This window comes from Myotis davidii, unplaced genomic scaffold, assembly GCF_000327345.1.
Source record: "Myotis davidii unplaced genomic scaffold, ASM32734v1 scaffold803, whole genome shotgun sequence".
Lineage (NCBI taxonomy): Eukaryota > Metazoa > Chordata > Mammalia > Chiroptera > Vespertilionidae > Myotis > Myotis davidii.
In genome coordinates, this window is record NW_006295567.1 from 4,097,747 (window position 1) to 4,121,018 (window position 23,272).

At 32.3% G+C, this 23,272-nt stretch overlaps 1 protein-coding gene across 1 annotated transcript in view; it reads right to left on the bottom strand.

The window, feature by feature from the left end:
* The window catches only part of ADGRB3 (adhesion G protein-coupled receptor B3), a 669,006-nt gene that overhangs the window by 413,443 nt on the left and 232,291 nt on the right, over positions 1-23,272 (bottom strand). The window contains exon 4 of the mRNA XM_006770359.2: positions 5,263-5,373. Coding sequence (XP_006770422.1) covers positions 5,263-5,373 — 111 coding nt within the window. The remainder of the gene's footprint in view (positions 1-5,262; positions 5,374-23,272) is intronic.

The following is a 23,272-nucleotide window of genomic DNA, read 5'->3' on the forward strand; positions in this document are numbered from 1 at the left end:
AATTTTTTTCTAGTGCTATTCCTTCTTTTTCATCCTATGACAGCTATTTTTTTTTTTTGTGTGTGTGAGATTTATTGAATACCTTCTGTCACAATTCTCCCCATGATCTAAAGTAATGATTTTTATTTGAAATAAAAGAAAATGCTTCTATGACTTCTGGTCATTCAATATGGAACTAAATTTCACTCCAAAATAGGGCCCTAAAAAGCCAATTACTGTCTGACTTCATTAATTTTCTTGGTGTAAGCATCACACTGAAATGATATCTAAATTCTATTATCAAAAGTCATGTCCCAAAATGACTTAAAGTCAATAGTTTCGAAGACCATAGCAGTGTGCTTCTGTTTCTATTCTGGCATTATGTTCAGGATAGATTTTTCACTTATTTGAAAACTTGTAGTTGCTTTTCCCAAATTACAAAATTGGGTCATTTACTGGCAGGAACCATTTAGATTAACCATTTGTTGTTGAAAACATTTTCAGGAGAAGTGTTTCTGAAAAGTATTGACTATATAAATCAAGAAGCAATTTATATTTTACCCATTCTGTTTAAAATTTGTCTTTGGAGTAGAACTCAAATAATAAATAGAATACGATAATCCATTTGTCCATGTGTTTTGAAAGGTTGGTAAATGACTTAGAAATTACTTGCAGTGCTACTCAAGGCAGCCAGTCCCCCAGACAGCTACTCCAGGAGAGAAAGGGCTTGAACCAGAATATAACTCAATTTTCTGATTTCTTCACTAACAATTTCTTCTTTCAAATAAATAAATACCAGCGGAAATAAAACATGTGCTTGCTAAAGCAGTTGAAGCTACATTCTGGAATAAGCTTCTTTTTTTCCTGGAGGGCCCATAACAACTAGTTCACAAACAAGCATGAGTCCGCAGACTACACTTTGGAGAACACGGTTAAGAAGCATTTGCTTTTATATCGGTCTGCATTATTTACCCAGAGGTATAGGTTACAATGCATTTATCACTGAAAATATATCATAAAGGGAGAGCAAGAGGTAACTGAGATGACAAATTACATCAAAGCGGGCCTCTTTTTAGTGTTGGGATCATGTTTGTCCTAGAAGTTCTACAAGGATCACCCTTGATTATTTCAGTGTTTTTGCCTTCACCAATTTATACATAACTAATTCATGAAATGTTATTGGGAGACCATTTGAATAATATTTAAAGCCCTGCCTCATAATTTGTTCTTTTACGTTAAAGAATACTCTATCAAGACTAAAAATCATTAGTCTATAAACCAAATAATGTGACAATGGTTAAAAATATCCACACATATATGTATATATGCACATATTTATTTAGCAATGAAAATTTAAGGTTAAAGTTAGGCAAAATGTAATGGAATTTTTTTCATTTGATATTTCAATCTGTATTTGTAATGAGATTAAATTAAGTAGAAATATTATGGTTTGTTGGTTATTTTAAAGCCAGAAAACCTTGAAAACTGTGAGTTCTATAATAAGAAAATAATAAAAGTTATAAATAAAATAGGTTATGTTTATTTTCCATAAGAGCAGTCCTTCTCTTGTCCTTGCATTGCTATGATGGCAGAGGAAAAATTAATTAATCTAACTGAGCAATGAATCAGGATCAAAATCTACTCTTAAATGCATTTATGTACAAATCTGGGTTGCTTCCTAATGTATGATACCATAATGATGCTGAACAGGCTAACCAGAGATGCCTGGATCATGAGAGATTAATCATTAGTGCTCAGAATTGGCCTTCTCCACTCTCTCCAAACTAATGGTTTATTTTGTTGATCAAAAACAAAATAAATAAGTGCAATATATATTGGTTTTCAAATTATGAATCAAATTTTGCCACTCAAGCACTGGCTTACCTACCCAAAGGAGGGCCATCCCTCAAATGCTTTAGTTTCAAATGACCTTTCCACTGAATAGTTACAATTTTTAAGCTGCCCCTTCCTCATTCCAAAAGGTGTGAAGACTATTCTAGTCAAACACTTTGGGTCATTGTGAGGAATAGCTAATATGTTTTATAAAAAAGATGTTTGTGCTTTTTAAATACTCACTGATATTAAGAAAGTTAATAATAATATATTCAATTTTTAATATATGTGTCTTTGGAGATAGCACAAACTATTCTAGTTACTTAACTTGCAACTGAGAAGGCACATTAAATATCATGAAGAAGGCTTCTGTATCTAAGGCACTATGGAGGCTCTTTATCCTGGCACAAAACATAAAAGGAAACTGGAAAAGCACTACAATTAAAGTCAAAAGACCTATGTTTGATGGGAAGCTACTGAATTATTAGCTCTGTGCTTAAGAAAGTCACTCTATTCCTCAGAATCTCTCAATAAAATAAGTAATACATCTACCTCAGAATGTATTTGTGAGGATTTAGTGAGATTATGTATGACAGGGCATTTAAATTATCAACAAAATATTAATATACAGTTGTGCTAGTATGTTAAAATCATGAAATTAGAAAAACATACTTTTATTTTTCTGTTTTAGATAACACGCTTTGTATTACTTATGTAGGCTAAAAGACTATTTTTCTAAACAAGTTTTCCTAAGCCATCTTATTGGCATTTAACTTATATCTTTATTAAATGTGTATATCTGATTACTTCATTTTATTTTCCTTGACTATAAATACAAATTGTGTACAACGCTATTGGAGCACTGCCCATTTTCATTCAAGCTAGCTATAACAATTACTGGAGTTATTTTGATAAAATAATCCTACTTTATCAAATGTTACTCTTAAAAAAAATTCCACTCACTTGATTACTTTATGGAAAGTTTGTTTTTTAAATGTAGGTTACTGGTCATTCTGATTGTAGAGACCAGGTTACTAATTTTGAGAAGTAATTCTTAAATTATAAAGCTTGAAAGTTTTTGGGTTTCTTTTTATTTTTTGACCAATATGAAAATTAGTTTTTGTTATTAGACTTTACCTGTATTGCATTATTCTTTGTTCTCAAATTAATGTTAGCACTATCATTGTTTATATATAACACCAATTTCTTGGTTTGAAAGACAAAGAGAAAAATTTTATAAGTAAAACAATTTTCATGGACACTTAGCTGTATTTATTCAGACTGACTAACTTAACAACTAAATAAAGTATAATGTCAGAAAGCATTTAAGAAAAATCTCCTATCTTTTTATCGTTATAATTTTCTAGTGTCAGAGTTTTTTTAAAAAAAACCTATTTATATAATATAGTTTTCCAGTCTATTATCAATATCAGAGTACTTTACATTTAAAACAAGTAGCATGCATGCATTTATTTATATTTGCCTATACTATCTTTGGTAAAAGTGAAATAATAAAAATTTATTATTCATCCATTTGAACTCCCCAAAAATATTTTCAAACCATAATTTTGAAGTTCATTGCTTTTTCTGAATTATTGTTAACATGATGGGGATATGGTTTTAAAGCTCCTCATAGATCTATATAATAAGTGTTTCAACTATTTCACCAAGAGATGTAATACCACATATTAGATACAGAACAATTCCTGGAAAATGAATGAGTAATTTCTTAGTAAGGAAACATAATATTCCAAATGATTTGAATTAGCAATTAAGATTTTGGATGAAAACTGATTCTTCTTGGTATATATTGCAGGCAAATCTCAAAACTGAATTTAGGTAAAACTCCTGGCAAAATTACATAATGTTAAGCATAAATGAATGTTACCACATTATTGGAAACGTAAAATTACAGCTTATCATTTCACTCCCAATTGACCCCAATTTTAAGTCTTTTTCAGTAAAACAATGCCTGCCACCTATTTTGCGAAAAGTAAGGACATCCTTACTATTGTCCCCATAGATGGCACCTGAAGGAGGCTGCTGATTAGTCAGCCCACGCCCTAAAAAGTGCCCTAATTTCTGTTTAGTGGTTGAGACATTTTGCTTTCTGTAAAGCAGAAAAAATACATTTAGAAATTTAAAAATTTCCTTGAATCTGGTAATATACAGTGATATAAATCACTTTTATTTAAAAATAAGAAGGTGCACCAAAAGCAATTCAGATAAGCAAGTTTTCTTCATTTCTGGATTTGGCTGCAACATATATATATACATATGCTAAAATATGTCCTTATTGTACAATTTATTCTAAACATCCTCCTATTCTGAGAATTCTTTGATCTACTTGCAACTAATGTTTTAAAATCTATCGCTCACCCATTACCAAGAGCACATTTTATTAAAATTTACAGTTTTAAGTTGAAGATTCAAATCTATTGTTCCAAATTAATGTTATTCTAAGAACGTATGATCTAAAGAAAATATACATTCTTCAAGGGAATTCCATAAAAATCATTCTGAATGTCATGTCAAAAGGCTGGTCATATACTAGAAACTTCTATATTAATGTTAAACAGATTATTAGATCAAAATGCATTAAACTTCATAAAGACATAGTTAAAATTGTTAGTTTGTAATTTCCCAAAATAAAATTGACACCTGAAAATGTTTGTAACACAATTTAAACATGTTTCATCCAAGAATGTACACATGCAATGTATCCAAATGAAATTATAGCCCATTTATTATGATGAGCCAAAATATGAATGTATTTATTTGTTAATATATATATTTGGAGGGAGGTATTTTAAAGTAATCTAATTAATTTATAATTAAATTTTATAAGCTATAAAGTAATTTTTGATATTTAATTATTTGTATTACAGCTTAAAAAAACAGTCAACTTTTTATTACTTAGATTATATAAGAAACCACTTTTCAAATCAAAAGTACCAAATTATAAAAAGAACTGTTTCTAACACTTCTATACATTTTAACAATCAGTTAATATTTATGTGATGTATGACATTTGAAAAATATTCAATATATTAAATATTGTTAATTTAAATTTTATCATCTAAAGTCCTATTTATAATTTTGACTCTGAAGTCCTATCATTATCAATCATTTATAAAATAACGCTGACTTCCTTTAAAAGTTTAATGATTAACTTAAAGTAGTTAAATCACATAGTAAATAATAATATGTAAATCCTAAATGTCCCATAATGAAAGCAAAATAAACCTTAACACATTTTAGTTTTGCACTTTTCAATTCACAGCTACTTCATTTATGGACTTTAACTGGTGACAAAAAAGAAAAAGAAAAATGGGATCAAAAAAAATATCAGCTCCAAAAACTGACAAATGTGCAGCAAAAGATTATGAAACATGCAGTGGTTCCATTAAATTAACAACAATAAATAGAAAAATGTAACTAACGTATTACCAGTTTGTGCCATAAATTTAGCAGCATCAGCTTGTTCCTGAGGGACCCTTTTCTCATGAACAGATCGAGGTCGCTGACTTTTAATTGTATGATCTCCCATCATTCCAAATTCTAAAGACAGAATAAAGGTATATGAAAGCTTGTGTGTAGACATTTCTCACAAATTACATTACTGTCTCATGCAATATGTTCCTGCATATACCTAGAAGTTACTTGATTAAATTAACAATATTAAATTTGCTAGACTGAACTGCTTGGAATATTTCTAAACTCAAGTCAAAAAATCTAGAAACAAGAACAAGGTTTCAAAAAAACAATGACAGTCAATAAAATGACACACCAGGTTTTAACTCGGCTTAACAGAAATAGTGTACTCTTCTCTGATAACGTTTGAAGCAATACATCAGAAAAATTACAACCCCAGTGTTAGCTGTTGTTTTTCAGAGATGGAAGCCTGACTGCGTGACAGCTGCTGCTTTGCTGTTTAGCAATGCCCCCCACAAGTTTTCAGCACATTTTATTGAGGAATGAGTAATCCTGTACCCTAGCTTTCCTAAGGTAAACATTCATTTGATGGATTATTTTTCCAAAGATGAGGCTGCCCTTGGTCCTCAAAAGCTCATAGAAAATGGTGGCTGAAGTAATTTTCATTCTCTCCTCCCCTGCCTCCAAAGAAGTCCTCAGCTCTTTTCGAACCACATGCAAGAGTTATGTTTAAAGAAGGGAGTTACTCCAGGTTTCTGCTATTTACTCCTTTAGTGGTACAGCCTCTTCAGAAAGGTGAAAATCTGGGCCTATCTCAGAGACAAATGGAGGAGAGAAAAAATCAGCTGAAAAAGTAATAGATCCCATGTAATATATTTTGAAAAATTCATATCCTTACAAATCTGCAAGAGTTCCATGATTATTGTACTGTTAGTGTAAAACAATTTTAATAAAATCAAAGCCTAACTTATGGAACCGTTGTCTGTTTTGGCTCAGAGGAGTATAGGTAGAGGAAGGGAATTTCCAAGGAGGTGGAAATCATGGTGCTTTCTGTTACATCCAGAAAATTCTTAAGCCCTTAAGACCAGGTATTTTATAGATGCCAAAAATGATTAATGAGTGGGTAGCCTGGCCAGATGGTTCAGTTGGTTGAAGTGTTGTCTGGTACAACAAAAGGGTGCAGGTTCGATTCTGGTCAGGGCACGTTGTGGGTTCAATACCCAGTCGAGGGAATCTCTCTCTCCTCTCTCCTCTCTCTCTCTCTCTCTCTCTCTCTCTCTCTCTCTCTCTCTCTGTCTCTGTCTCTCTCTCTCTCAATAAACATTTCCTTAGGTGAAGATTAAAAAAACGATTGGGTAAAATAGATTTCAATGATAGTGGAGATATATTGCCAGAACTAATAGTGTCAAGATTTGGGAATAGATAATTTCACCAGCTCATTGTTTTGCCTTTCACCATCAATCCTTAAATCACCTTCTGCTAAAATATTGCACAAAACGTACTTGTGTAAATAAGCAGTGTATTTTGTAAGGGTTGATTCTACCAACTGTCTTTTATGTAAGGAGAAAGATTAGCACATGTTTGTCCGTCCTGGCAAATCCCCTCATAAATATTAAAGTATGGCGCTTGACAGGTTGATTTGTCAGATATTCTTTCCAGATATTCCATCCAAGAGAACATGACATGAGGAATTTGAGAAATCTAAATGTGTATTTGTTGTTTGTCAGTTTAGATAAAATCCAAAGCAGAAAATAGAATTTTTCCTAAAATTTCAGTTGGTTTAATCTTGTAAAATCCATCACTATTTTCCATTACTGCCAACATCCTTTCATTCCATTCTTTTATTTGTACAGTTTGTGCTACCTAAACCATGTTTCATTATGCTAATAGGTATCTAATCACATATCATTTAATTCTTTTGAAAACTGACTACTTAAAATGTTTATATCTAGGCTCTTCTGCACTATCCAATACTTTAAAATAGTATAGATAATTGAATTTTTCTGGATCTGAAATAGCAAAAGAAGTTTAAGTAGTGTTCTTTATTAAAAGTATGTTTTGCCTTCTGTCCTCTAGAATTTGTCATTTACCTTGTGTGTATGTGGTGTGTGTATGTGTGTGTGTGTGTGTGTGTGTGTGTGTGTGTGTGCATTTAGATCAGAGTGCATGTTTACATAAATATGTTGGGGTCTCTGATGCTCACACTAAGATAGCTATGGCACTGAAAGGGCAAATAATATCAAAAGAAATTATTCCATGCCCACAACGTCTTAACTAAGTAACACTATTACCTGTACTAATAGAAAATTCTTCAACTCAGTGGTAACATGATAATAGCTCACAATCTGTTTCCTAAGGAAAAATAGTTGGTTTGTATAAGGACTATGATCCTAAAATTTAATGGTCTGATTATGTTGGTGGACACTGCTGAGATTAATTTTTAAAATATCATGTTCAATTTTTAATTCCTTCTAAAGTTTAAACACAAGTACTTGATTTTTCTAAAACAGGCATTATTAATTAAGTGAACTATTTCATATTATTAGCTTGGATGTGATTTATAGTTCTCAAAGATATATATAATACAATTTAATTTCAATATTATTCTTCACTGTAGTCACTTCTACTAGTCATCAATAATGTTATATGAACATTAGTGCTGATAGCTTATACGGAGGTCACAGTACTTAAGAAACTCTTCAATCATCAGTGAACTCAATTACATATTATTTACATAACCAAAAGTTGAAATAATATATTTGATTATTGTTCTCAATATCATTTATCTGAAAAATTACTTTTAAAAATTGAGAACTGCCCTGACCGGGTGGCTCAATTGGTTGAAGTACAGTCTCATAACCCAAAAGGTTGCGGATTAGATCCCTGGTTGGGGGTTAAGGCAACCTATCCATGTTTTGCTCTCACATAGATCTCTCTCTTTCTCTCTCTCTCTCTCCATCTCTCTCTAAAATCAATAAATTCAAATACTTGGGTGACGATAAAAAAAAAGAGAACTAATATGAGGCCTTGATAAAACTGAAGAACTGAAGTTCCCATAAGATATAAAACATACTGAACAATTTATTCCTTTTATCAGAGAGAAAAACAACCCTATCGCAGTATTTTCTGGATGTCCCAACCTATAGTTTCAGACCCAAAACAATCTGAATTTTTAAGTAAAACATGTAAGCTATTATCTAATCAAGTGAGTTTCTTTTGCTAATGTTTATGTGACAAGTGTTTGAAAAAAAATAACTTCTTTGTCTTAGGGTTGTTATCAAAGGTAAAATTCAACAACAAATGTTATGGTTCCATCTGTATCTCTCCATGGGATGTTTTCAAAACATTTGTGTTCTCTTTCAAATGATATCTTCTTCACTTCTAATGAAAAGAAGGGTTAATTGTATCATCCAAACTTAGAAAACAACACGGTATTGTTTTTGCTATTCTCTTTTGTAAAGAATATGGTTGAGTTAAATCTTTAGCATAAGTTCTTCATGGGTTATTAATTCATATTCCAATAATTCAGAGTTGGCAAAGAGAATATACTACATTAGTTACACAAGAAAAATAGCATAGCCAAATAAAAACATGATTTGCTTTGGTGAAAGCAAAGAAAAAAAGTTATGAAATCAAATGAAGTAATGTACAGCATAATATTGTGTATGTACATATGATACATGGCTTATGAAAGTACAGGGTTATTTCCTATGTCTTGATGTTGATGGTATCAATTAAGTGGCGGGTAAATAACTGCATTTAAGTTTAAAACTCAAATGACTGAAGATGAAATCCATATTTAGGTACATTTTCTCATAGTCTCATTCACTATGTTCCTTGATAAAAAGCACTAGTCTCTAGAAGTAGGACACAAATAAAGTTATGTGGAAGGTTTTGAAAATCTGTTAAGTATAGTTTCATGTCTTTTCTTTGCCCATCCAGGAAAGTATAAGTATATCATTAAGAAACTAATAGACTTGAAAACTGACACTTGATGGTCAATTGCCAGTTATGAAGTTTTTGTCTGGAAATCAAGGGTTATTAAAATGTGAAATTGAAGTAATCAAAAAGTTAAAACACATATCTACTTGTTATTTAACCATGTGTGTATTTTTTAATGTATATATAAGCAGAACATCAGATTAGTTGATAATGGTTATGATTGCAATCTTTCTTGCAATGTAAACACTAACTTTCCTTTGCATTTCCACAGAAATCTTCCTAGCCTAGGCTATTATTGCTTCTCAACAAACTTTCAAAGTTATGTCCTACTTACATTCTATGGCCAAATCTCACTACATTTTGTCATGGAAATAGTCAAGCCACTGCATCCTTTCTCTCAATGTTCTTCACTTGAAATACCAGCTCTTCTAGACAGGCCTGCAACAAAGCTCCTTTCCAAGTCCAACTCAAAAGGCATCACTTCCATGAACTATTTCCCTATTAACCAATCATAATCAGCCTCTGTCTTTCTTATGTTTTTCTTTATGTTAATAATGGGATTCCATTTTAACAATGAGATTAAGTGTCTTATTCCTCCCAGTATATTATACACTTCTACGGGAAGGAAACATGGTTGGTGGATTTTGAAATCACGTCCTGCTTTGCACATAACTGGGGTTCTACATTTATTTATTATATAAATATATTTCATGCTAACAATTGTTTTTCCAAAATGTAAGTTTCTGGATATCTAGAACTATTTATTTAACTTTCTTTGAGAATAGTTCAATGGGTAAAAAATTAAATTCTTACCAAATTACTTGAAAGTTAGTTATGTGTGATGATGATGGACAACATTTACTCTGTCAATATGTTTATTATCCATAAATGGATTCTGGTTATTATTAAAATATTTTCAATATAACTTTACTTAGAACTTAAATATCACTGCCCTTAAACAAAGCTTAATATTCTAAAACAAAGCTTGATTTTTGTCAGTAAACATCTATTAATTACTTAATGTGTGAGATACTCAAGTTATAAAGAAAAATAAGAAGGAGTCTCTGATATTCTACAGCTCATAGCTCAAGGAAATCCACTAATCATGGCCTGATCCTCTGAAATATGTAAAATCATTTTTAATAAAAATATTAAGCTATACTTGAGAATCATGTTTTATTAATTTTCTAGATAACATATTGTTCTTAACAATAATAACTTACTAATACATCTCCAAAGAGAACATACATCTTTTAAGCATTCAAATAGACCTTTGAAGTGACATTTGATTCGTCATATCATAGTGTGAAATAACATTAAAGGCATAATTCGTTGACAGAATAAATATTTTATCACATGGCTGGATTATAGTGGTGTAGACAAATTTTGTTAAGAAACAACTAGAAATTTTCTGAAATAAGATTACTATATTTAATGCATTCTAGATTCATAGTTAGTCAGGAGTATTAATTATTTAATTTATTCATTCATTTTTACACTTATTGGAAATACAGTTGGCTAACTGCATGCAAATAGATGAAATTTAGACAGTGAAGAGCAGCCCATATCACCAATCATTGACATCCTTCTGTTTTCTGATATTTTTAGAAAATATTTTTTGAAATGTGCTAATACTTAAAAATTGTATTCTCTCACTCAACAATTATTTGTTGAGTGCCTACTATAGCCAGATACTTTATCAAAAGGTAGAGCTTATAGGGGAAATGCCTGAAATCTGTATAACCAAAGGTGTTTCTAGAACTGGCATGAACTATTATTAGAAACATGGAATTTTAAAAGAGGCATCATTAGTTGAAATTCACTGGTTAAAAAATACGTTGTGCTGTTGATTATAAAAAATATAAATTTTATTTTCCCAAAGAACCAAACAGAAGTAGAATAAGCAGATAGAAGACAACTTCCAAAAATTCAAGAATAAAATTTTATAAAAAATAATCATTAAATGTTTAAATAAAGTTGAGTAAATTAATATTAAGAAATAGTAAAAGTAAAGACATATTAAGATTTATTAAGAATCTGAGAAATCTACCATTGAAATTTAAGAGGTTAACTGATATTCTTTCCTTCAAATTATATTTTTTTGGTGCTGCCATAGTTAGATACCTGGTTATAAAGACCAAGATATTGCTATTTCTTACAATAACAAACAGAATTTTTCTTTTCAAAATACTTCCACAAAAATTATTTTATTAAATAGTTGGCCATGATTCTGTTAAGTAAATGGGTGATTTTGTGTCACTTCCAGAAATGGAAAAAACATAGAAATGTCAAGGACATACTGCTGGTATGTTTACAGAACATTTAAAAATATTCAGGAATTTTCAATTGAGTTGTTAAATTATAAAATACAAAATATTTTATAGAAATTATCAAATATATTTAGTGTATATATTCTTAAAACATATATACTGTGTATATATGCTGTAATTTATATTTCTTTATTCCAAATAGTAACTTTGAAATAATTACATATAATAGATTTTTTAAAGATATCCTCACATGTGTTTGAAAATTTTATAAAACATTTTATGTAGAATGATTATAGGAAATTTGGGTATAAACCCTTAAATCATTATGTTTATACTTATTTTCTGTCTTCCTTCTGGGAAATGTTAGTAAATTGGATGCACTGTTTTATGTGAAAAATCATTAATGTGTATAATTATGTAAGAATTATTTGTTAATATTTCTTATATATTATCCACTTGCATTTTGTTATCTCACCTTTTTTGAGATAATTATTGCATTTTTATAAACTATCAGTAGCTTGAACAAATATTTTATTTGTTGGTAATGAAGAAAATAAATGAAAAAACACATAAATGAAAAATATAATTCCACTTCTAATATTAAACTAATAAATGAATGTCTTTTCTTGTTTACCTGTATCAGAATTTAGCACATGAGCACATAAGTGGCCAAATAAGATGCTTTGCTGTGAGATCTAACAACTTGAGCAGAAGACTAACACTCTTACACTACAAGATTTGCATAATACTGCTAAAGTGACCAAAAACGATCGTAGGAAATCTTAAATATAAGAAAGTAACCAGTTGTCCCTGGATGAAGTATTTCTATATTTTCCTAACAAGAACAGAGCATGGTTGCTTATGGCTGAGGACATCTTTGGACAACTGGGTCCAAACTATTGGCAACTCAAATAATTTAGTGCCCCAAAAGTTTACAGAAGAGTTTTATAAGAAAGTCAATGCTTTTAAAAAAGTGATACTTTTTGGTTTGATATTTTAATATATGTTACCTTTATATATTTATTATATTATATCTATTGTATTATATTGCGTATAATGTATTTTTTTAAGAAAAATGATTCCTCTATGATTTTTAAATTAAGGCTCATATCCAAATGGCACTTTTCAACTTGTCAAAGCTCATTTTCACTTATTATAACAGTAAAGAATAATTTAACATAAAGCAATATTACTGTATGCATACTTACTAAAAACAATTTAATAAGATAATATATAAAAATAATAAGTACATTCTACAACCCAATTTAAGGTTTAAAAATTAGATAAATGTTTGCTAGATCAAAATATTTCAATATATAAGAAGTGGGCCTGTTTTCTTCATAAGACACTGGTATCTGGATATTTCTGACACATCTTTATTGCACTTAAATTATATTCAACTTAGTAGCACAACCTCAAGGTTACTCTTTGTACTTGGAGGCAAGAGAGAATTTATTCTGTCTTTAAGCATTTTAACTTATCTATTATGTTCATACAGATAAATTTTAGAGAATCTAGTAATATCAAAGTAAATAGTTCTAGTCATGTTTTACATTTGTCTACTGCTATATTCTATAGTTTATTATAGAATTTTTAGCTCAAAGCGATAATGTTGTATACTTATTTACAGAGGGAAATAGCAAACTGACTTCCTTAGTGAAAATGATTTTACTAAGACATACATATAGGATTTATACTAATTTGTAAAAATAAAAATAATACCTTCTTAGCCATTCCCTTACAAGTTTAGCTTATATCTTAGGATAAAAATGACTATACATGGAAAACATTTTCATTTTTTTCTAGGATGTAAATTATCCTTATAATCAAATAGCATATATTCAAACTTGTTTCCTTAAGTTATCATTATTAGAATTAAAGCCAAATTACATTCCTCAGAGAGAACTAAAAATTCTGAGCTTTTCAAAGCAGTGCTTCATGTACCTAAAGAAACTTAAGACCACTTTAACTATGTAAGCTAAAGCCAAATGTGGAGGGTGGACAAATAAATGCGCAGCCACAAATGCAGCTCTTATCTCAGAGCATCACACCTTAAGATCTCTTAACATCTTTGTTCTTTTTGTAAAGGAGATTCTGGGAATATGATCTAAGGTCTTTTTTATGCTCTATAACTGTTTTCTCAGGTCAGAAGTTGGCCCATGAACATATGGGTTATCTCTCAACGGGCTAAAAGGTCTCCCTGAGGATGTACCAAACTTGATTAATGGGTCTGTACACAGATACATATGCAGAGTCTAACTAAGACAAAGAGTTGTATTGGCTGCTTCTAAACGTCTTCTTAACTCAATCAATTTTGAACAGTTATCTTGACTCATATCTAGCACTAAATCATGGTTTACTTTGAATGCGAGGTCTCAGGCTGCCTGATACTTATGTAAATCTACGTATCCATGCTATAGCTAGCATCCACATTGGAAAGTAATATTTTTAGAAGACAATATGCTTTTGAAAGCATTTGGTATTGAATAAATTTTATTCATTCAACAAATATTATATGAGCACGATTACATTCCTGATGAGATTCTAGGCACTGGAGATAGAGTGGTGAACAGACCAGACAAAAGTTCATTTTTGTAAGAGAAAATTTTACAGTTAGCCCTAATCGGATATACCAGGCTTTTATGATCTTCTATGAATTTTAAATTTACTAGCTAGCTCTTTCTAAACATTAAATATAAGCACTCATATACACATTAGTCAGATTATGTTTTATTTTATTCTTTTACTCATAGACTTGTTCATACAAAACTAATTTAAGTTTATATCTCATACATGTCATTCTACAGAATTAGTTAAGAGAACCATTTTATCTGCTGACACAAAAGGCATACCACTATGGGCCCCGAAATATTGTGGTCTCCTTGGTTTTTCTTGCATTATCTTTAAAGTTTTCTTTCTCATAACTTTTATTGCTTTTGTTATACACTGGGTCTATTCTCTATACAACTTAGAAGAGACTATTTCTCATTCTCTTCTCTTATATCTTTTAAAATGTTTTTATTTTTGAAAACTCCTCAAGAAGTTGTCAAAAAAGTATACATATATGTATATATTTTTTTCATTACACGATTCCTTCTTATATTCTTATTGCTAGACATTTATGTTGCTTTCAAAGGTTTGCTACCAAAGAAGAGATTCCTATAAATGATTTTGCTGTGAGGAAGCACAATTTACATTTTGATAGATATTGTCACATTGTTTCTGAAATGTTTCTTCTAATATACTTCACAACAGATAGTATAAGGAGAGAAAATGCTAAATCTTTTTGGTCTATTTGATTTTTATCAATATACAATATCCCTCTTTATTCTGATTAGTGCTTTTTTATATTTCATTATTCAATATTTCCATATTTGACTTTTATCTGGTGTCAATGCTGTTATTCCTGCTTTACTATCACATTTGTTTGCTATAGCCTTTTCATAGTTTATTTTCAGCCCCCTAGAGTCATTTTATTTTAAGCGTATGTCACATATGCAACATATAGAGCTGGATTTTAAAAATCCCATCTGACCCTCTTTCTTTCCATCAGAAATTAAATCCATTGACATTTATTGTGTATATTAAAATGTTAAACTATTTCTTCCATCTTATATTAAGGTCTCTCTTCAATATTTTCTTATTTATTTTCCCCCCCCGCTTTCCTAAATTTCTTGGATTAACAGGAATTTTCAATTATTATTTTTGTTCTCTAGATATATTCCTTCAAACATTCGTGTTGTACACTAATTTTGTTACACTTACTTATATGCATTATTTAACCTATCATTATTTTTAGTTAATAAATATCAGTACTGTTTCCCAAACCAAGATAAGGGTTTGGGTGTGCTATCACTTGTGCTCTGCCTTGACACACAAACATCATTTACTTCCAAACTGCTATATAAGAACACTGTGCTTCGATAATTTAGGCTTAACTATTCATTGTATTAATTCCTTTGTTGATATTTTTCTTGGAACGGTTTTTAATTTTGTTCAAATATATGCTTCAGTGGAGAAGGGGTCTAAAATTGATTTATTTTGCCCTGGCACTTGAATGTTAGCTTGGCCAGGCCTAGAATTTAAAATTAAGAATTATTTTTTTTCTCACTGAACTTTGAAGAAAACATACTGAATCCCAGAATTCAGTATTGGCAATAACGTGTTTTCTTTTCTTTTTTTTTCTTCTTTTTTTTAGGACTTTTCTTTTTATCCTTGGAGTTCTGAATTTTTACCAGCATGTGCCTGGACATTGGTTTTTTCCATCCCACTTGCTTGGTGCTCTTTTTCCCTTTTAGTACAAAGGCCAGCATGTCAGCTGAGCACACGGAATGAGTTTCCCCCTGAGCCAACTTTCCCTTGTCTTACCCGTCATGGGTGTCCTGAGTTACTGCAAGCCACACTTCACTTTCATCTCAGCCCCCACATAATCACTAAATACTATCTCTGAGAAAACGGAACTCCTGATTTCTGATTATTAAAGGGCATGTGCTAAATCTATTACTTTCCATTCCGTTCTCTGAACAATTCTCTTTCCTATTTACAGGAACCTTTCAAAACACTATTTTGAAATTCCTCTCTTTCCAATAATAAAAGGCAATCTGACTTCAAGCCTCCTTGAATGAAACTGCTCTCTTGAAAGTCATTTGCCCCTTAGAAACTGTCACATTCATCTTGAGTCCTTCAGTATTTGAACCCCATGCCACAGATTTTTCTAAACTGCTCACTCCCTTGGCTTCCAACACTACTGATTTGCTTTTCTCCCTCCTCCTCACTGCTTCTCTGTTCCCTTCACTGCCTTGGATTTTTCATCCTCTAAATGTGAGTTTTGCCTCAGGTTCTGACTCAACATTTTCTTCCTCAGAAATCCCATCCTTTCCTATAGCAAACCGTGTCTCGCTTCCACAGTCTGATGTGCATCTTCCAAACACCGACCCTGCAGTGCCACTTGTGTATTTTGAGGTCAAACTCAGCAGTTATGAAAAAAAGTGAATCATTTCCCTTATGAGAGGTTCTCCCAGCTATGCATTTCAAATTTATTTTTAATACACATATGGTGCTCAATATAATTTGTGAATGAATAAATAGCAAAATAAAAGCTGACCAGATATAATGCAGAAAACTGTCTTAGGTTTACCAAATTATCTTGCTGGTCCAGATTGGTTATGTAAAGATAGGACGTATGGCTTGATCTGGAAAAATGAATAACGTATTCACTGGTTCATAATTTGAAATTTGGTGAGGTTGCCCTGGAGGGAAGTTGAGGCTTACTGGGGACAAACAGAGAAAGAAGGTGAGGTTAAAAGATCTTGGGGAAGAAATAAAGAGAGAGGTGTCCATTTAAATGGTGGGAGGATATCCCTGAGTTTGGCTCAGTGAGTGTCAGCCTGTGACCTGAAAGGTCCCAGGTTCGATTCCAGTCAAGGGCATGTACCTTGGTTGCGGGCACATCCCCAGTAGGGGTTGAGCAGGAGGCAGCTGATCGATGTTTCTGGCTCTCTATCCCCCTCCCTTCCTCTCTGTAAAAAAAATCAATAAAATACATTTAGAAATATAAATAAATAAGTGTTGGGAGGACAAGAACAGAGGAGAAAACTAAGAAATTTGGGTGAAATGAATATCAGAAGAGATTTAAATAACAGTGATATTCAAGTATAAATGTATGTGAAATATAATACCTCTTCACCAGAGCCACAGTTACCTTGTTTTAGAGATACTGATAGAAGGTGACTAAAGAAAAGGAATACTGATTTCAAGTGACAGAACAAAAAGAATAACCCCAGAAGCAAAACACAAAGCAATAGTTGATATTATAGCTCAAATACATGTAAGAGTGGACAGGAAGCCCAGCCGGTGTTGCTCAGTGGTTGAGCATCGACCTATGATCCCCAGGAGGTCAGGGTTAGATTCCCAATCAGGGCATATGCTGGGCTGTGGGTTCAATCCCTAGTGTGGGATGTGCAGGAGGCAGCCAGTTGATGATTCTCTCTCATCTTTGATGTGTTTGTCTCTCCCTCTCCTTTCCTCTCTGAAATCAATAAAAATATATTTTTTAAAAAAGAGTGGACAAGAAAATATGTAAAGAATATATGTAACTCCTCTCTCAAAGAATCCTTAGGAATATCAGGGAGAAATTAAATATCTAGTCCTGCGTTATGTGGCAGTTCAAGCCAAGTGTTTCCTAAAAATTATCCGAAGGAAAGACAGTCCTCTGAAGGCTGGAGAACTTAGGAGCATACTGATGACCATTCTAGGGTGACAAGCAGACATTCTCACACTGGTATGTGGGTAGCTCACATTGGTAATGTCCATTACACATGGTTTGTAACCTGACTTTCTACTTTCTTAACCTGTGTGAACCCTAACATCATCTACCAAAGAGTCCAAAGCTCATTAGTCATCATCATGGGTTTCTACAGAGCTGGTGGTGGCCAAGGATAGGCAAGGGGGTTAAGGATGGCAGCTCTTACATGCTAAGTCCTTTCCTGTTTCAGTTTAGAATTTTCTTCCTCTCATCCCAAACTTTACAGGGGACACTAGCTCTATCTCCCCAATTATAGTGATTTTTTTCACCAAGATTTAAGTGGGAGACACAATTATGGTTTTGCTTCTTTGAAGGGAGAATGTCTTCTTTTGTGTTGTAGTTTTATTTATTTTTTACGTTTTACCTGATAGTTTCCAATTAATTATAATCTCTCTTCAAATCAGTGATTCCATATATTATAATTTTGCCAGAAGTTTGTCACAGAGTGTATCTTCCTAGCTGAGGTATGCCTCATTTTACAAGTTATTTTAAAATGGATATACTGTTGTTTTTCTGATGACTAAAGTTTTATGAGTCCACATTGGGCAAAAGCTGCACTAAATCTCATTGTTAACTTTGCATTTTTAAAGCATAGAATTCAGAACTTTTGGACTACTTAGCCTTTACTTGTGGTTATCATTTTTTTAAAGAAAAAAATATTCATAAAGTAAAATATATGGGAAGAAGAGTGCTCTGCATAGTAAAACAGCAACAACTGGAGTGAGAACTGTGTCAAAAATTATAGTTTAATGTCAGGCTTATTTTGGAGATAAAACTTTGAATGCTCAATGGATAAGGCACTTTAAATAATAAATTTTAGGAGAAAAGTTTAAGCAAATTTAAATAATCAAATTTCAATATAGAATTATAAGTGCCATAGAAATATATCATTATTAGAATTAAAAAAAAAATCGAGAATATTTAGCTTAGAAAAAAACAACAACACCACCAGGAAGAAATGGTAACTTTCTTTGACTGTCGGAAAACTTGTCATGTAGCAGGATTATGAGCAAATTAACTGTTATTAACTAAGAAAGAAAGAATTAGGGGAAAATAGGTCAACTCCATAAGAAGAACTTTCTAACAATTTGGGCACATACAAAGGAATGGATGCCAATATGAAGTACCAAGCTTCATATCATTGGAAGTGCTGTATGAATAATGAATTCTATAGATATAATTCCTACAGGGATTTACTTTGATTCCTAGAATCTATGGTTCTTCTCTTTCTCCCAAACCTATCTTCTATCAATTTCCAAATCTTAACATCTTTATCCAAAACATGTTCCAAATTTGTCAACATCCCTCATCTCTACCACTAACATTCTAGTCTAAACCCCACTAGCCTATAACATTTGATCTACTGCAATAGCTTCCTGACTGTCCATGCTACTGCCCCCCGCAACCCTGCCACCATTTCTCCTACTTATAATCTATTCTTCACATAGCAGATAAATAATTTAAATGGTAAAACAGGTTATGTAAGTACATTTCTTAATGTCATTTTATGCCTCCCTGACTCTTAGAATAAGATCCAAGCTCTTTACCCTGACTCTTATTAAGAGCCCCATATAATCTGCTCCAGCCTGCATCTCCAAGATCACCTCATATCCTCATACCCACTGTGTTCCAACCATACTGACCTTCTTTTCATTCTTCAAACATACATAGTTCATTTCTCCTTTGCACTAATTGATTTCTTTAACCAGAAACTCTTCTGATCTTTGCATAGCTGATTCATTCTTATAGAAAAAAAGAGAGAGAGGAAGTGGAAAAATAATTATTGTTAGTGAATAATATCATGATCTTAATCTTATTCACTGCATCATGGTGATTTCCTTAGGTCTATCTTCCAATTCACAAATATATATCTGGACAGTGTCCAAATCAGTGCTTAACATATCTACTGAACTTTTAATTTTAGTGACTATATGTTTTAGTTTTGGTAGTTCTGTTTTTTTCCAAATCTATTTTTCTTCCATGTTTTCTCTATATTTATTCCTATCCCTTTTTTAAAAGCCACTTTAAACATATATTTTTATGGCTTATTTAAGGATATATATATATAGTTGTTTTTGTTGATTCTCCTGCATGGTATTTGTTTTCTCACATAATTTATTTTATTTTGTCTTAGCTTATTTCTATTAAAGGTTCATCTTGCAGAGTATTTTCCTCCCATGAAACTCCTACATTCCTCAGTATAAAAGTGTCTTTCCACAGTAGTAAATTTCTTGACTTTAAGTTGCTACATCACAAAGTATAAATTCACACCATGCACCCACATGGTATATGATAGCATATATATTTTTTTTGGTGGGGGGAGGGTGCCTTTCCCCTCAACCTAAGCTCCTGAAAGAAGGCAAGCTTCCTTCTCACTGTTTCCCAGGGCCATCATGGCCATTGGATGAAATCTCTCCAGACTGTCTTTGGCAGAAAGGGCAGTACTCTGATACCTGGGTTTGTATAGTTGGATTAATTTTAGTTCCCCAACCCACATAGGCTAAGGACACACTTCTCTCTGCAAAGCAGCAAGGAATTCCTAATTCTTAGCCATTTAGAGATTTTAACTCTACAAAGCATTTTAAAGCCACCAGCTTACCCTTAATATTTTGCCTTTTGCCTTTTTATTCTTACTGTTGTATTTTATGGACACTTATACATTTCCCTTTCTTTACAATTTAGCTCATTTTTGCTGTCTTTACATTTTATCCAACATTTCCATGAGTTTTCCATCCACCTCAGCTCATTTTGCTGTGTTAGAATTCTTTTCAATGAGTAGGCCCTATATTTGAATGCTATTCTCCTCATGAGTTTGGTTCTATTACAAGTCCCATTTTAGATATGGAGTGGTGAGGTTTCAAATGATTATGTTGCTTACCCATCATTATACAGCTAAGATACGTTGGGTCTGGGACTCAAAGATCACATCTAATTAATGTTCAAGCCATGCCCTCAACTTTAAGGCCATATAGTTAACTGGACCACTAGAGTCCCTTTCAACTTTAAAATTAATTTTATAGCCAAAACCGGTTTGGCTCAGTGGATAGAGCGTCGGCCTGTGGACTGAAAGGTCCCAGGTTCGATTCCAGTCAAGGGCATGTACCTGGGTTGCAGGCACATCCCCAGTAGGAGTGTGCAGGAGGCGGCTGATCGATGTTTCTCTCTCATCGATGTTTCTAACTCTCTATCTCTCTCCCTTCCTCTCTGTAAAAAATCAATAAAATATATTTTAAAAAAATAAAATTAAATTAATTTTATATTCCTGCTCTTTGCATGATATACTTCCCTAAATTGAAATACATGGCCCTATGATGTTAATCATGGTGGAATATAGAATCAGGCTAATGTTTGCTCAGTTTTTATCATCTCAGCTGCAGGTACCTTCCAACTGTTTTGTAGGTTTTTCCTTGATACTTCATGGGAAGGAAAAAAATGCTAAATTAAGAGTCTCACAATGTGAATTGCTATTACGTTGCCCTCCAAAAGAGTTATTTACATGAGGTTGGAGATAATGAAAATATTTTAATGGTGAGTAATGTATCACACTGCTTCTTCCCTAATGCTTTCACCCTTGGCAATGGATGTCTTTTTAATTTTTCCTTCTACCAAAATATCCTTTACTGAGCATAAATAGGAAATGCACTTCTATTTTCAATGAAGCATTGAAAAATGTAAGTCCCTGTTGACATTCGATTGATTCTCGAAGAGTCCCATTAAAAATATCATAGAAATTTATACATTCAATCCTTAAGTTACTGAGACTGAAAAGGCATTAATTTTGGTGTCCTCTATAGACTGTACAGGTTTCTGGCTTCAATCTTAAGAAAATAATAAAATTTTCACAACAGTACTCAATTCTTCTTAGTAAATGGCTGAGAAAGAACTGAACTCCTTTTCCAGACAAGCAATCTGTTAATTACTCATAAAGGTCATAACTGAATCGCACAAGAACTTAATTTTTCTGTGTAACAGTGCTCTATGTTCTTCTCAAACCCTATGGTTACTGAGAACCAGAATGTCCCACTACCTCAAAACACTAGATTGACCTCAAAAACAAGCCTGGAAAAAACAGCCTTCCACACATTAACAAAAAAAAAAGAAAGAAAGAAAGAAACACGAAAAACCACCAAATGATGTTTGACATTTAAGAATGACCTTTGTGGAGTAAATAAAGTCATTTTCCAAAAAGCCAACATTCAAACTTTCCCAGAAACACATTTGCAAGTGAAAAGACATCACCCGCTAAAAAAGTAATTACTAGGCATAAGCCTTTTAACACACACACACACACACACACACACACACACACACACACACACCACTAAAATTAGTGAAGTTAAACGCTGAGATTAAGTCAAAATGTTCCATCAATTCTCACATCACTTTCGCAATACTGCTGAATCAGTTTTGATAACTCAACTGAAAGAGTATTTTCTTTTTAATTGTTAAACCTCCTTTTTGCAGCCTCTTCTAAAGATGAAGAGCATCTTACACTGGTATCCAGCGTGTCCCACAATTCAGTGTCTTACATTTTTAAAGTAGGTTGATGGTTTGCTTTCTTGACCTGAGGCTTTGCCCTCCAAATCTCATACTGATTTATAAAAGGCAATTTCTAGAGTTTAAGCAGCAGAATGGTTATAACCATTTAAGTACTACCCTGAGATTAACCAGTGAGAAATCTCAACAAATCCATTAACAAAGTTACCATGAAATTACACTCAGTCTTTTTTATTTTTATTTTTTGCATTTAAGTAAAGATTTCTTTAGCATCTACTCTGTCACTATGATTTGGCAGAAAGGTTGAATTTTTTACTTCATTTGTATTTCTATGAAATAAAAATTCTTACTCCCTCAACAAAGGTAAAGATGAGGAAGTAAAGGATAATGTATTAGTACCCAGAGCTGAGATTCAAGTTAGGTATGTCTGTTTTCAAGGCCCAAATTCTTTGTTCTACAATACTAAAAGTAAACTCACAAAGGCAGGGTATTCTTCTCACATATAAAAGTAATTCAAGTTCATTCTAGAAAATAAAGATTTCAGAAAAAAATATATTATGTGTCTCCCTATTCCCCTACCAAAATATTCTTACTATCATTATCTTCCAAATTTTGGACTCTTTTGGGGTGAGCCATATATAATAAGAAGTTACTAAGTTTTTTTGAGGGGTTAACTAATAGTGAAAAGATTTCACTGTTGAGAACAACTTTACTGAATTAAAATCTCCATTGTCCCCGAGGGACACAGAGCAGCTTTTACCATTGAAAGTCATCCCAAGGGAAGAGTATTGACAGGGTTTCTTCCAAAATAAGAAAAAGAGGAGGCCTCCGGGGGATCACTGGTGAATTTAGAGGAGGCTGAAACGTTTAATAATTGGACATTTACTTAATTTACTAGGTTTGCTTCCCAGCTTAGGTAATGTCAGATAAGAGGAAAGAGAACCTAACCTGTGGGATATTCTTCCATCAGACCATGTCAGCTACAAATACAGGAGTGGATTATATTTCTGCA